General features: G+C 53.3%; 1 protein-coding gene across 2 annotated transcripts in view; it reads left to right on the top strand.

Moving 5' to 3' along the window:
* Positions 1-15,333, top strand: part of LOC121272262 (IgGFc-binding protein-like) — an 85,767-nt gene that overhangs the window by 46,307 nt on the left and 24,127 nt on the right. For both annotated transcript variants that reach the window (XM_041178803.1, XM_041178802.1), the window contains exons 29-35: positions 1,123-1,287; positions 5,947-6,074; positions 9,107-9,375; positions 10,444-10,652; positions 11,413-11,554; positions 12,910-13,154; positions 14,373-14,502. In XM_041178803.1, the coding sequence (XP_041034737.1) occupies positions 1,123-1,287; positions 5,947-6,074; positions 9,107-9,375; positions 10,444-10,652; positions 11,413-11,554; positions 12,910-13,154; positions 14,373-14,502 (1,288 nt within the window). The remainder of the gene's footprint in view (positions 1-1,122; positions 1,288-5,946; positions 6,075-9,106; positions 9,376-10,443; positions 10,653-11,412; positions 11,555-12,909; positions 13,155-14,372; positions 14,503-15,333) is intronic.

Here is a 15,333-nt window from a genome sequence, read left to right as displayed (position 1 = left end):
CTCCTCTTTCTCTTTCTCTTCTCTTTCTCTCTTTCCTCTTTCTCTCTCTCCCTTGCTTTGTGTCTCGTGTTTTGAGGATTAAAGTTGATCTTCAGCACAATAACCCCCCGCCCCCCAATACACCTCCCGTCCCCCAATACCTCCCGTCCCCCAATACCCCGTACCCCAATACCCCCCGTCCCCCAATACCCCCCATCCCCAATACTCCCCCTTGTCCCCCAATACTCCCCGTCCCCCAATACCCCCACCCCCCAATACACCTCCCATCCCCCAATACCCCCCTCCCCCCAATATCCCCCCAACCCCAAATACACCTCCCCCTCGCCCCCCAATACCCCCCATTCCCAATACCCCCCATTCCCAATACCCCCCATTCCCAATACCCCCCATTCCCAATACCCCCCCTTCCCAATACCCCCCTCTTCCCCCAATACCCCCCTCTTCCCCCAATACCCCCCTCTTCCCCCAATACCCCCCTTTTCCCCCAATACCCCCCCCCGTCCCCCAATACACCTCCCATCCTCCCCCTCCCCCGGTCCCCCAATACCCCCCCCCCCAACCCCACCTTCCCACTTCCCACCTTCCAAACTCTTCCAGCTCATCTGGTGCCCAGTGTCCTCAGTCACACCACCCCTCCCCTTCGCCCATCGCTCGCTGACCCGTGAACCGGCAACGCCTCCGTTTCAAAATGTATCCCTCGTTTCAATTCCTTCCTCACCTCCCCCCCTCGCCCCTCCCTACCTCCGGAATCTCCTCCAGCTCCTCAACCCTCCGAGGTTGCTGCGCCCCTGCAATCCTGGCCCCCTCGAGCATCCCCAATTTTCTTTTTTTTGACCCATTCTAACCGTCGGCGGCCATGCTTTCAGCTGCCTTGGGGCCCTCCGAGCTCTGGAATTTCCCTCCCTAAACCCTCTCCGCCTCTCTCTCCCTCCCTCTCTCTCTCAGCTTCAAACCCACCGAGCCCTCGGTCACCTGTCCCGATATTCCCTGCTGCGTCTCGGTGTAAGCTTTGAGTTTGATGACCCTCCTGCGCCGGCAGGAGGCCTCGGGAAGCCTTAGGACGCCAAAGGCGCCATCCAAATGCAAGACGCCGGTGACAGCTTTCGCGTTTGTGTCTCGTAGGTGGACGGGGTGAGGGTTCGAGCCCCAGCGATTGGTCAGATCAAAGGCGTCTCCATTACAAGCAGCGGCATATACTCGGTGCTGGAGACCGACTTTGGCCTCGTGGTGAAGTTTGATGGGAACCACCACTTGGAGGTCAAGGTTCCCAGCGCCTACTTTGGAAAGGTGAGAGCGTGAACCGCGGGCGACCTTCAGCAGGCCCAGCCGACGCACAGCTCGGACGCCGCTTCACAGGACCGCCATTTTGGGGGGTTGGGGGGGGGGGGGTGGGGCGCGGAACGTGCCATCTCTAGGACCTGTGCCTGAAGGGTCACCCACTAGAAAGCCGACATGTGCAAGTCATCCACACACACACACACACACACACACACACACACACACACACACACACACACACACACACACACACACACACACACAGGAGTCCTGCCTGTAGATCCCCTGTGTTCATGGAGCCCTGTGTATAGGCCGCCTGGCTTTTTGTCTGTAGGAACCCCCTTGCATTGGAATCCATCCTGTGGGGCCCATATGTAGGGACTTCCTTCGATGTTAAAGAGGGTTAAACTCTCTTTGGAAGCAGTTCATCGATGGGTCGAAGGGGTTTGTCTTATGAGGAAAGGTTGAGCGGGTTGGGCCTGTACTCATTGGGGGTTTTGGAAGAACGAGAGGTGATCTTATTGAGACATATAAGATTCAGAGGGGGCTTGACAGGGTAGAAGCTGAGAGGATGTTCCCCTTATATTTCACCCCTTTCTTGGACTCACTCAAGTTCTGTCGAAGGGTCACGAGGACTCGAAACGTCAACTCTCTTCCCCGCCGATGCTGCCAGACCTGCTGAGTTTTTCCAGGTAATTCTGTTTTTGTTTAGGATGTTCCCCCCCCCACCTGTCCCAATATTCCCTGCTGTGTCTCAGTGCAAACCTTGTGTTTGATAAACCTCCTGCACCGAAGGAGGCCTCGGGAAGCTTTAGGACACCAAAGGCGCCATCCAAATGCAAGACATTGGGGGTGGGGTTGCAGTGGGGGCCATCCAGAACGAGGGGGGCACAGTTTCAGAATCAGGGGCCTCCCGTTTAAGACGGAGATGAGGAGGAGTTTCTTCTCTCAGAGGGACGCGAGTGTTTGGAATTCTCTCTCTCCCCCCCCACCCACCTCCACCACCCCCCCCCCCACCCACCCACCCCACCGTCACTGAATATATTCAAGGCTGAGTTAGACAGATTTTTGATCGACGAGGGAGTCGAGGGTTATTGGGTGGGGGGTGGAGACAGGCACGCAAGTGGAGTTAAGGCCACAATCAGGTCAGCCATGATCCTATGAAATGGTGGAGCAGGTTCGAGGGGCCGAATGGCCTACTCCTATTTCTTATGATTTTTGTGTAAACAACCCCATGCACTGTTTTGAAGGAGAGCAGGGGAAGTCTCTCCAAGGCCCTGGTAAATCTTTACCCATCAAACAAGCATCACAAAACGAACAATTACCTGGTGGTTACTTCAGGACAATGGGAGTTATTTTAACAAGCTTTACGAACGCCATTGTAGCGACCAACTTCATAGGACCAAACGATGCAGTAGCTTGTGGGAGCTTGCTGTGCGCAAACTGGTTGCCACATTCCACCCCTCCCCCCTTCCCCCATTTGCAACAGTGACTGAACTTCAAGAAGGTACTTGATTGGCTGTGAAGTGCTTTGGGGGCTAGAGAAAGGGGGCAAGTCCTTCCTTCTAACCTCCATCCGCTTGAAGTCACCGAGTCGGGAATGAAGCAGCGAGGCAATTGGCTGACGCGTCCTGTCTGTCACGGCGCTCCTGGTAAGGGATTGGCTCTGAGGAAATGGGGAGGGTGGAAGGCTGAGATTGGGCCAGCAGCCCAGTGGCGTTGTGGTATTGTCACTGGACTAGTAACCCAGAGACCCCAGGGTAATACCCTGGGGGACCCGGGTTCGAATCCCACCAGGGCAGATGGTGGAATTTGAATTCAATAAAAATCTGGAATTAAAAGTCTAATGGTGACCATGAAACCATTGTCGATTGTCATAAAAACCCATCTGGTTCACTAATGTCCTTTAGGGGAGGAAATCTGCTGTCCTTACCCTGGTCTGGCCTACATGTGACTCCAGACCCACAGCAAATGTGGTTGACCCTTCTAAAGGGGAAAAAAAATTAAACAAGGGGCAGGGATGGGCAATAAATGCTGGCCTAGCCCAGTCTTGTCTGCCCAACATTGGATTGAGTGCCCACTCTGTGCCAAGACGGATGTTGGAGAGTTGAGGTTAATAACTTAACTGGCCGTGAAGCAATAGAGCTTTCCAGAACTGATCTGGGGAAGACCAGAGTTGCCCGTGAGATGAGCGGACATCTGATTATACAGGGAAATAAGTGGTTGAGACATGACTGATTAACACGTAACTTTAGTGACTAGTTAAAGAAAGACGCGCATTTGTCATGACCAGCAGACGTCTCTAAGCACTTTACAGCTAAGTGAATACTTTTTGAAGTGTAATTCATGTTGTAATGTCAGAATTGGGGCAGCTAATTTTGACACAGCAAGATCCCACAGAGAGCAATGTGATAATGACTAGGTCATTTGTTTTTGTGATGCTGATTGAGAGATAAATAGTGACCCCAGGACACCTCCCCTGCTCTTCTTTGGAATAGTCCCCTGGGATCTTCTACATCCACCCAAGAAGGGCTCCCTTGGTTTAACATCTCACCTGAGAGATAGCACCTCCGACAGTGCAGCATTCCTTCTGTATCGCACTGGGAGTGTGTCGGCCTGGGGGGTTTATTTTTGTGTGCTCAAGGGCCCAGAGCAGGACTTGAACCCAGAACCTTGTGGCTCAGAGGTGAGCATGCTGGCCAGTGAGCCACAGCTGACGCTAGCTGTGAATAGGGGGCCAAAAACATCGACAGAGGGGTCAACTAACTGTGGCATCGAGTGGCGGCCTGTTCCAGTTGGGATGGATTAGCTTTATTTAAACTGTACCTGAGAAGGTCCAAGAACAGGTGAATCGAGATATCGTATCACGGCACAGTGCAGGGCAGAAAGAGACCATTTGGCCCATCCAGTCTAGGCTGGCTCTTTCGAAGTACAATCCAATTTGACTCGCACCCCTGCTCTTTCCCCAAATCTCTGCAGTTGTTTCTCCTTTAAGTATTGATCCAATTCCCCTCTGAAAGTTTCTATTGAGTCTGTATTGAGCCCTCTCAGGCAGTGAGTTCGCCACTCACTGCATAAAAACAGTTTTCCTCTGCTTCTTCTTCCAATGACCTTAAATCTGAACCCTCGGGTTATCGACCCTTCTGCCGTTGGAAAGTTTCTCTTTATTTTTTTCCCATCTAAACCCTCCATGGTTTTGAAAGGCTCTGTTCAATCTCCCCTTAACCCTCTGCGCTCCAAGGGGAACGACCCCGGCTCCTCCAGTCCCTCCGGGTAACTGTTTTCCCTCATCCCCGGAACTTACCCAGTAAATCCCTTCTGCACCCTCTCCAGTCGGACATCTGGAGAGGGTTGAGAAACCCGAAGCTACCTTCCTATAAAATCCTGACAGAGTTGGACAGATGGGATGCAGGGATAATGTTTTCTCTGGATGTTGGGGGAGGGTAGAACAAGGGGTCACAGTCTCAGGATGTGGGGTAGGTCATTCAGGACTGAGATGAGAAGAAACCTCTTCACTCAGAGGGTGGTGAACCTGTGGAATTCTCTACCACAGAGGCTGTGGAGGCCAAGTCACTGAGTATATTTAAGAAGGAAGTAGATAGATTTCTAGACTCTAAAGGCATCAATGGGTATGGGGAGAGAGCGGGAGAAGGGCATTGAGATAGGGGATCGGCCATGATCATATTGAATGGCAGAGTAGGTATTGAAGGGCTGAATGGCCTCCTCCTGCTCCTATTTTCTATGTTTCTACATTTCACCTCATACTCTGAATAACACACATCCCCTTGTTATGAAGCTAAAATGTATATAATATTATTGGAAAATACTTTTCTTTTAAAATAAAGGTTTAGTCTGTGGGTTGTCTCAACTGGATTAAAGCCAGCTAGTCTGGGAGCTTTGATGGGTACTAGTTTTGAGATGTAAGAGAGGTAGAGTACATTTGCATTTTTTGAATTGAGCATTCAAGAAGTGGGGTGAAGTCTTGCACCAAGCTAGCAGAGACCAAGCAATATGTTTCTATTACTAATAAAATTGGTGCTATGAAAGGGGTTTTATTGTTAGAAGAGGTGGAGTTCAAAGGGGCTGGTGATACAATGAGAACTTACATTCAATGAGATGTGCTGGGTATAACCGATAACAATTTTGTATGAGCAGGGCAGAGACAAATGTAAGATCAAAGCAGCTGTAAGCCTACAACTGTCTCCACAGGAACCAAAGTGAAAAGAACCTCATTTTGAATTTGTAAGGTGGAAATGCTTTGCCTGGTGTCTGGTTAAGTCTATGGGTTGCTGTTGCCTTAATGGAGATTAGTTTGGGAACTTGTTATAAGTTATGACAGTAGTAATTTATAGCCATGTGTGTATATTTAACTTGGGTAAATTAATAAAATGTTTCATTTATTTTAATTTAAAATCTCTCGAGAGCTGATGATCTGATTCCTGAATTTAGAGCTGCCTCTCAAACACACCACTTAAAAATTCTAGGTTATGACAGTTGTTCGAAGTTTCCCTCGGGGGATGTTTAAATAACTCAGCCTTTACCGAAAGGCTGCCTCATAAACACCCTACACCGCACTCATGTCTCATGCTTAAGCAACACGAGGCATCGGGAAGCGTGAGGGTTGACCAAAGCTGAGCTCAATGACCTGTCTCCTTTGCTCTTTGCCAGGTGTGCGGGATGTGTGGGAATTATAACCGCAATGAGTCCGACGAGCTCCTGATGCCTGATGGGAAGTTGGCGACTAACGTCACCCAGTTCGGCAACAGCTGGAAGGCGGCGGGAGACGATGATCTAGGGTACGTTTCTGGACCTGTGCCACCCTTGCGCCAAGCCTCTTGGTCTTGGGCATCGCTGGCAAGGCTGTGACCTGTTGACAACCCTTGGTTGCCCCGGGAAAATATTGAGAGTCGTGTGTAGAGTGGGGCCATCGATTCAGACCAGGGTAGGGATGGTAGCTGCCCTCTACCTGAAGGACATCGTCAAGGAAGCCATTTTTAATTATTATTCATTCACAGGATGTGGAATCGTGCGTGACTAATGGAAGGGTTCCCATTCGCAGGCTTTTTTCTTAAGTTATTCATTCATGGGATATGGGCGTCGCTGGCTGGGCCCAGCATTTGTTGCCCATCCCTAATTGCCCCTTGAGAAGGTGGTGGTGAGCTGCCTTCTTGAGCCGTTGCAGTCCCTGTGGTGTAGGTACACCCACCATGCTGTTAGGGAGGGAGTTCCAGGATTTTGACCCATCGACAGCGAAGGACATTTGGCCCAGCGACATTCAGCCCGTCGCACCCTGTGCTGGCTCTTTGAATTAGCTCCTCCCCCTCCACGCCTTTCCCCACACCCCTGCAACTCTTTCTCCTTCAAGTGTTTATCCGATTCCCCTTTGGAAAGCTCCTATTGAATCTGCTCCCACCGCCTGTTCAGGCAGCGCCTTCCAGATCACAACAACTCGCTGCATTTATATATAAAAAAAATTCTCCTCACCACCCTTTTTTTTTGGCTGATTCTCTTCGACCTGTGTCCCTCTGGTTACCGACCCTGCTGCCACTGGAAACAGCTTCTCCTTTTGTACCCCACCAAAACCCTTCATGATCTGGATCCCAGCCTGATCCCAGTTTCAGTCCCGTGACCAATTGACCTGAGGCCCACCCAGCACCGATTCCGCTTCTCCGTCACTGCGATGGGATTTGGACTCGCACAGGTTGCAGCTGAACGGAGACCCAGTCGGTGAGCCCGAGGGTATAGAAGCCTTCCTGAACCTGGCGTCCCCCAGCTCCAGCCCAGTCCCACCCGAATATGGAGATCTCTGCGCTCCTCTGATTCTGGCCCTCTTGCCACATTCCCCCACTTCCTTCACTCGCCCGATGGCGTCCATGCCTTCAGCTGCCAAGGTCCTAACCTCTGAACCCACCCCCCGCTCCCCCACCCGCCTCTCATGGGGTTATACACAATACACAGGCCATTCAGCCCTACTAGTCTAATCCAGTAAGATAAAAGCAAAATACTGCAGAGGCTGGAAATCTGAAACAAAAACAGAAAATGCTGGGAAAGCTCAGAGGCCCTGACAGCATCCAATGCTTCTTCTAGCATCTTCTTCGGCTCTGAAGAAGGGTCACATGGACTCGAAACGTTAACTCTGTTTCTCTCTCCACGGACCCGCTGAGTTTTTCCAGCGCTTTCTGTTTTTTTAGCCTCCTCCAGTGTTTGTACATGAGCCTCCCCATCTAAGATGGGGAGAAACACAGGAACGCCAGAAAACAGGAGCAGGAGTAGACCACACGGCCTGTCGATCCTGCTCCGCCATTCAGTATGAAAATGGCTGACCTTGGGCTTCAAGTCCATTTCCCTGCCCGGTCCCTGAGACACCAAAACCCTGTCTATCGCAGCTTTGAACGTATTCAGCGATGGAGCATCCACAAGTCTCTGGGGCGGAGAATTCCAAAGATTCACAGCCCTCTGATCGGTCTAGTAGTAACATCACCAGGCCAGTAACCCAGAGGTCCAGGCAGCTGGTGGAATTTAAACTCAATTAATTAGTGATGGTGACCTCGAAACTATCATCGATTGTCGTAAACACTCACCTGGTTCACTAATGCCCCCCTTTAGGGAAGGAAATCTGCCCTACTTACCCAGTCTGGCCTACATGGGTTTCCAGGCCCACAATGATGTGGTTGACTCTTAACTGCCCCTCTGAAATGGCTTGGCAAGCCCTCTCAGTTCGAGGGCAATTAGGGACGCCCATATCCCATGAAGAAAAATGCCCCTTCAGAACTACTCCATTGACCAAGCTCTCGGTCACCTGTCCCAGTTAGAAACATAGAAACTAGGAGCAGGAGGAGGCCATTCGGCCCTTCGAGCCTGCTCCACCATTCATCATGATCATGGCTGATCATCCAACTCAATAGCCTGCTCCCACTTTCTCCCCATACCCTTTGATCCCTTTCGCCCCAAGAGCTACATCTAACTCCTTCTTGAAAACACACAATGTTTGGTCTCAACTACTTTCTGTGGTAACGAATTCCACAGGCTCACCACTCTCTGGGTGAAGAAATTTCTCCTCATCTCAGTCCTAAATGGTCTACCCCATATCCTCAGACTGTGACCCCTGGTTCTGGACTCCCCCCACCATCAGGAACATCCTTCCTGCATCTACCCTGTCTCATCCTGTTAGAATTTTATAGGTTTCTATGAGATCCCCCCTCATTCTCCTGAACTCCAGCGAATATAATCCTAACCAATTCAATCTCTCCTCATATGTCAGTCCCGCCATCCCAGGAATCAGTCGGGTAAACCTTCGCTGCGCTCCCTCTATAGCAAGTACATCCTTCCTCATGTAAGGAGACCAAAACTGCACACAATATTCCAGGTGTGCTCTCACTAAGACCCTGTACAATTGCAGCAAGATATCCCTGTTCTTGTACTCGAATCCTCTGGCTATGAAGGCCAACATATCATTTGCCTTCTTTACCGCCTGCTGCACCTGCATGCTTACCTTCAGTGATTGGTGTACAAGGACACCCAGGTCTCTTTGCCGTCCCCCCTTCTCGATTTATAGCCATTCAGATAATAATCTGCCTTCCTGTTTTTGCTGCTAAAGCAGATAACCTCACATTTATCCACATTCGACTGCATCCGCCACGCCTTGGCCCACTCGCTCGGCTTGTCCGAATCAGCCTGAAGTTTATCTCCTCGCGCGGCTGAATTATTTTGGCCCCACGATGTATCTGGGAGACATCGTTACCACGTTAGAGGCGCTAGTTGTTGTTATAAATAGACCGAACGCGATGACCCGTTACCTAACGACTCCCCCCCACCCCTCTGCCCGCAGGTGCCAGCCTGACCATCGCGAGGATCTGAACTTTAGCTGTCGGCCGGGCGAGCTGCCGAAGATGGTGGCCCTCTGCGAGGAGCTGCTGGCGGACAAGTACCGGCCCTGCCGCGGGCACGTGCCCCCCAGGCCCTTCGTCCTCAACTGCGTGCACGACATGTGCCTGTACGCCGGCATGCACTCCACCCTCTGCGACAACATCCAGTCCTATGTGGAGACCTGCAAGAGCGAGGGCGTTGACATCAAGTGGAGGAACAGCACTTTCTGTCGTAAGTGACGACTGGCTCGAGTAGGGGAGTGGGGGGGAGGGGGGTGGGTGGGGGAGGCCATTCAGCCCAAACCCGGTTCTTCCTATCCCAGGACCCACCCTACCCTCTCCCCTTGCCGACGGCCACCGCTCAGCGTTTCGAAAATGGTTCCGGGGATCTCATGTCCCCCTCTCCACCCCCACCCCCATCGCTCAAATTCTACCTTCCGGCTAAACCACCCTCTGCACCCCCCCCTCGCTCTCACTCCGAGAGTTACCCTAGCTGACTGGGCAGCGCCACCCCCCCCCCCCCCCCACCCCCCCACACCTCCTCCACACCCACTGAGCAGGGAGGTTCCGGAGTCCCCTCCCCCCACCCACACCGGCTCATAATCATCCAGGCCGGCACTCCCGACGCGGTGCCGAGGGAGTGCTGCAGTGTCGGAGGTGCTGTCTTTCAGACGAGACTTTAAACCAAGGCCCCCCCCCCCCCACCCCACGAATGGATGAATAAGATCCCAGGGGGTCAGTATTTCGAAGGAGAGTGAGATCTGGGATGGGGTGGGTGGTGGGTGGAGTTCTGCCCAGCATTTATCCCCCATCCACATCGCTTAGACCAGATTGCCTGGTCGTTTATCACTTGTGCCGGTTGTGTGGGGGGGTTGGGGGGCTTGCTGTGTGCAAATTGGTTGCCGTGCTTCCTGCATTACAGCAGTGACAGCACCGAGAAGCACCTCATTGGCTGTAAACACCTTGGACCTTCCTGAGGTTTTTTTGGGAAAGGGCTGGGTGAATACCAGTCATGACTACCGGGTCAAATCCCCCAGGAAGGAGGGTCACCAGGAGCTGGGGGCGGGGGGAGGGGAAAGGGGGGGAGGAGCAAGCTGACTGACGATGCCTCTCAAGGTCGAACAGCCCACTGCCAATCTCTGCCACTGTACGAGCGCAGGCGGAGCAGTTTCCGAAATGGGGTTTAGCAGGACCTGCTTGCGAGGCCCAGGTTTGCCTCTTGTCTCCCGCAAACCACCCCCCCCCCCACCCCCGCACCGTTCAGCTTTGCCCCTGTCTGACTTTGCCATCTTTCTTTCAGCTCTGGCCTGCCCGCCCAACAGCCGCTACGTGGCGTGCGCCAGCCCCTGCCCGGCCACCTGCGCCGACATCTATGCGCCGGCCAAGTGCGAGAGGCAGGTGACGTGCGTGGAGGCCTGCGAGTGTGAGCCGGGGTACGTGCAGAGTGACAATGCCTGCGTCAAGCTAACGGACTGCGGCTGCCTTGACACCAACGACAACTACCACAACGTGAGCACCAAGTCGGGGTGGGGGAGGTGGGGCGGCGGGGGTGGGGGGGGTGGAGAGAGAGAGAGAGAGAAAGAGAGACAGGATCGGGAATGAGGAGGTGGCAGGGGGAGAGACCTCACCCACAGAACGTGCCTTACCGGAGAGGGTCAACTTCAACTGTAAAAAGCCGGGAGATGTATTCCACAACCGGCTCTCCGTTGCTGGGATGCTTCCTGCCTCAGATCATTCAGCGCAGCACTTCTTGTAGCCTGAAGCACCCTATAATGTGCAGCCTTTGTGGATCAGCACGATAATTCATCGGGTCCCAGGCTGGTGGCCAACAGTGTCACAGGGAGCCAGCGATTTGTGATACTGATGATGTACAGCGGGTGCTGCTGTGGGATTGGGGTTGGGTGTCACCGCAGTGATACCGGTGACCTACAGGGGGCGTTACTGTGGGATTGGGGTTGGGTGTCACCGCAGTGATACCGGTGACCTACAGGGGGCGTTACTGTGGGATTGGGGGGGTGGGTGTCACCGCAGTGATACCGGTGACCTACAGGGGGAGTTACTGTGGGATTGGGGGCGGGTGTCACCGCAGTGATACCAGTGACCTACAGGGGGCGTTACTGTGGGATTGGGGGGTGGGTGTCACCGCAGTGATACCGGTGACCTACAGGGGCTGTTACTGTGAGCGTTACTCGCTGCCCTGCGTCAGGGTGCAGCAAGGCAGGGGCGCAAGCTTTAAACCCCGACCTTACCCACCTCCTCTTGTTTGCAGGTCGGTGAATCCTGGCTGACCCCCGGCTGTAGGGAACAGTGCAGGTGCTTGAGAAGCGGCTTTTACCAGTGCCAAGACTTCAAGTGCTGGCAGGGGACGACTTGCGCCATTACCGACGGGATCCGGCAATGCAAAACCGAGGGTAGGTGCCTCGCGTCCCCCAAGCTCTCCGCCTGCCCCCGAGTCTGCCGGAGTTGCTAACCATTTCGTGGAGTAAATCCGGCTGCTGCGCCCGGGCGACAGTCACACCGTGTGGCGGCGCTGAGTGCCCGAACCTGGGTTTGATGTCCTTCGGGGCTAATGTTTTGCCAGGGGGGGCGGTGGGTGGGTGTTGGGGGTAGAAACCCTAACCTGCTCCCATTTGAGCGGAGGGGATTGGTGGGCACGGTGGGGGGAGGGCGCGGTGGGGGGAGGGTGCAGACAGTCCCAGTTTCACACGCGTCTTCACTGATGCTCTCATTGTGACCGTTTCCACTGTGAGACCAGCCAACCTCCCTCCCCCTGCACCCTCTCCCCATCCCCAACTTAAATGTCTCCCTACATAAGAACGGGTGCTCACAGGGGTTGGCTAAGCAGCCTGGCCACCGCATACCTCCTGTCGGTGTTGCCGATCGGTCGAATTGTTTACGTTTACCCTCACCACAATTACCCCTCGTAGCTTCGGTGGGTTTTCCAATGGGTTTCCCTGTTTGTGCTGCTTCGAGGGCTTTGGGGAGGGGGTGCGGTTAGACATGGAGGGAATGCTAGCTACACTGGGGAGGCAGTGGCGTAGTGGTATTGTCACTGGACTAGTATTCCAGAGACCCAGGGGGTAAAAACTCTGGGACCTGGGTTCGAATCCCACGGCAGCAGATGGTGAAATTTGAATTCAATAAAAATCTAGGTCTGGTGATGACAATTGTTGTTTAAAAAAACCCATCTGGATCACTAATGTCCCTTAAGAGAAGGAAATCTGCTGCTCTTACCTGGCCTGGCCTAGATGTGACCACAGCAATGTGGTTAACGCTTAAATGTCCCCTGAACAAGGGATGGTGGCCTAACCAAGTGACACCAACAAGAATATAAAACATCTCTCACACTCTTCCTGACCGCCAGCCTCTCCCTCTTGTGGAGGTGTTCTGCTCAGTAAAGTACCGCAGTGGGTGGTTTGCTGTATGGCTGGCCAGGAGACTTTACCACCATGCACACTGGAAACCTTTACAGGCCGATAATCACGTTACAAACGCACCTTCGGTGTGCCAGAGTGGGACTTGAATCCAGAGGTAGGGGTCACTCCCCAGTGCGCCAATGTCTAATAGTACCTGCCCATAGTAAAATGATGGACAGACAAACTCCGTACAGTAAAGTATCAGCAGACAGAAGATGTGTTAATACATGAATGGTGATCTATGTTTTTGAGCTATAAGCGAGGCCTAGCTGCACTGGCAGCTTCCTTCCGTTCCTTTGCTGTGCTAATGTCTTTCTTCTCCCCCCCCCTCCCCCCACCCCCCTCCGCAGTGTTCCACTCCTGCCGCATCACCGGTGACCCCCACTACCAGACCTTCGACGGCTACCGGCACCACTTCCAGGGCCGCTACACGTACACCCTGAGCAAAACCATCGCCCCCGGCGACCTGCGGCCCTTCAACATCGAGGGCAAGAACTGGCGGAGGAGGTTTTACAGCCGGGTCTCCTTCCTGGAAGCCGTCTACGTGGATGTCCTCGGCCACTCTGTCGCCCTGATGAAGCGTCACCGTCTCGTGGTGAGTGCCAGCCGCTGGCACCCCTTGACCCGCTGGGGGTTTCTCGGTCGTCTCACTAATTGGCTTCAAGTGCCGGCCTGAACCGAGCAAACAATGGCCGACGTATGCAAACAGCTCTTCTCGTTCTTCGAGAGCCCCTTCAAAAAAAAAACATTCTTCAGACCCTCCTTTGGAGTCTTCCTGGGTGTTTATATCGGCAGGACTTAACTGCCCTGCAAGAATTCATCTTAATGTCAAGTGTCTGACCACACATTGATTCCTTTGTTTAAACCATGGAGTTAAATCCCACCCTCAAGTTCCCTTCCATCGTCCAAAACCTGCGATAGCCTCTGCCCTCGATCAAGCAGCCCTTGTCCCTCTAGATGGTAGCGGTCGTGGGTTTGGAAGGTGCTGCCGAAGGAGCCTTGGTGAGTTCCTGTGGTGTCACACTACAAGATGCACTCTCTCTTGGCCCCCCCCCCCCCCCCCACCCAAAGCCACGGTGAGCTTTGCTATTGCACTGTGAGTTCAGTCGATGACTTGAGCTGACCTCCTCTTTGTGTCCTGGCCCCCTCCCTCCCCCACACAAGGCGAAGACTGAGCTGCCACCCCTTGACAACCAGGTGGATACTAATGAGGAGCTGTCAAGAAGCCCTTTCCCACTGGGAATCAGGACAACCTAAGAGTGGAGGCTACTCAGCCCCTGGAACCTATTACCCCATGCAATAAAGATTGTGGCTGTTCTATTCCTTGATTCCATATACCCCACCTTTGCCCCATATCCCTTCACCTCTGGTTCACAAAAATCGACCAATCTCAGCTTTAAAATTAAACAACTGATTCAGCATCCACAGGCCTTTTGGGGAAGAGAGGTCTGCTGTTAGTGCTGACTCTTAAAATACCCTCTGAACAAGGGCAGTTAGGGATGGGCAATAAATGCTGGCCTAGCCAGCAACACTCACAGGGGGAGTTTCTCTTTGTTTAAAAATCACCTTTCGTCTCATTGTTTAGGAGAAACATAGGAACAGGAGGAGGCCATTCAGCCCCTTGAGCGTGTTCCATCAGTCACTGAGATATTGTCTGATCTGTAAAATAGCTCCATCCGCCCACATTGGCTTCGTATCCCATGATACACTCCCTGAACGTAAATCAATCTATCAATACAACTTTCCAATTATTCATCGAGTTCCGACTCTGTCCAGGCGAGGGGTGTAATGTGAATCTGTCCCTCAATTTCAGGTGGATGGCATCAGGGTCCAGACTCCATATGAGCCTACAGAGGGGCTAAGGATTTACCAGAAGTCCAAGTCAATTCAGCTGGAGACGGAATTTGGACTGGCCGTGAACTTTGATGGCCGAGGCCGTGCAGGTAATGGCAGAGACACTTCACCGGGAGAGAGGGTCACAGTGGAATCGATACGGAGCTCCGTACTGTCAGGGGGGAGTGTAGAGGGAGCTCCGTACTGTCAGGGGGGAGTGCAGAGGGAGCTCCGTACTGTCAGGGGGGAGTGCAGAGGGAGCTCCGTACTGTCAGGGGGGAGTGTCGGTTTCCTCTTTTAAGGCCTATCCCTTCCTCCCCTTTGGCACCCAGGCTTTCGCTCCTTTTGGTTCTATTTTATCAGATGTCACTGCTCCTCTGGCCTTTCCTCTCTTGTCACTCTCCGGGTGCCGGTCTGTGTGGAACTCCTCCACTCGCTCGAACCACCCTTCCACCTCGAGCAAGGTCAGGGGGCTGATGTCAAATTGAAGAGATGTCTGTCCTTCAGGTGGTGCCATGTCTTTAACAACAGTAAGCTGCATTGATGTAGGATTGGGAACCCAGAGATCTCGGAGTGGGTGGGTGGAGGAGTGAGTCTGGAGGAGATCATAGGGATAGGGATAGGGAGGGGGGGTAGTGAGGTCATGGAGGGATTTGGAATTGGGGTTGGGAATGAATGTTACCGAACCATGAGCCAGTGTAGGTGAGCGGGCACAGGATTGGGGAAGCGGTGGACAAATGGGAACTCGGTGCGGTTTAGGAGACTGGGGTGGGAGGGGGGGAGGGGACGGTGGGAGAGGGTTGTGGGGGTGTCCGTGGGCGGGCTGCAGAGTTTTGGATGAGCTCCGGTTTCCAGCGGCTGGGGGGATGGAAGGCCGGTCAGGAGAAGGTTGGAATGGTCCAGCCTGAAGGGGGAGAAAGGGCACGGGCACTTACACGGGA

This window comes from Carcharodon carcharias, chromosome 33 (assembly GCF_017639515.1).
Source record: "Carcharodon carcharias isolate sCarCar2 chromosome 33, sCarCar2.pri, whole genome shotgun sequence".
Lineage (NCBI taxonomy): Eukaryota > Metazoa > Chordata > Chondrichthyes > Lamniformes > Lamnidae > Carcharodon > Carcharodon carcharias.
The sequence above is the reverse complement of the archived record's forward strand: the minus strand, read 5'-3'. Positions and strand labels throughout refer to the sequence as shown.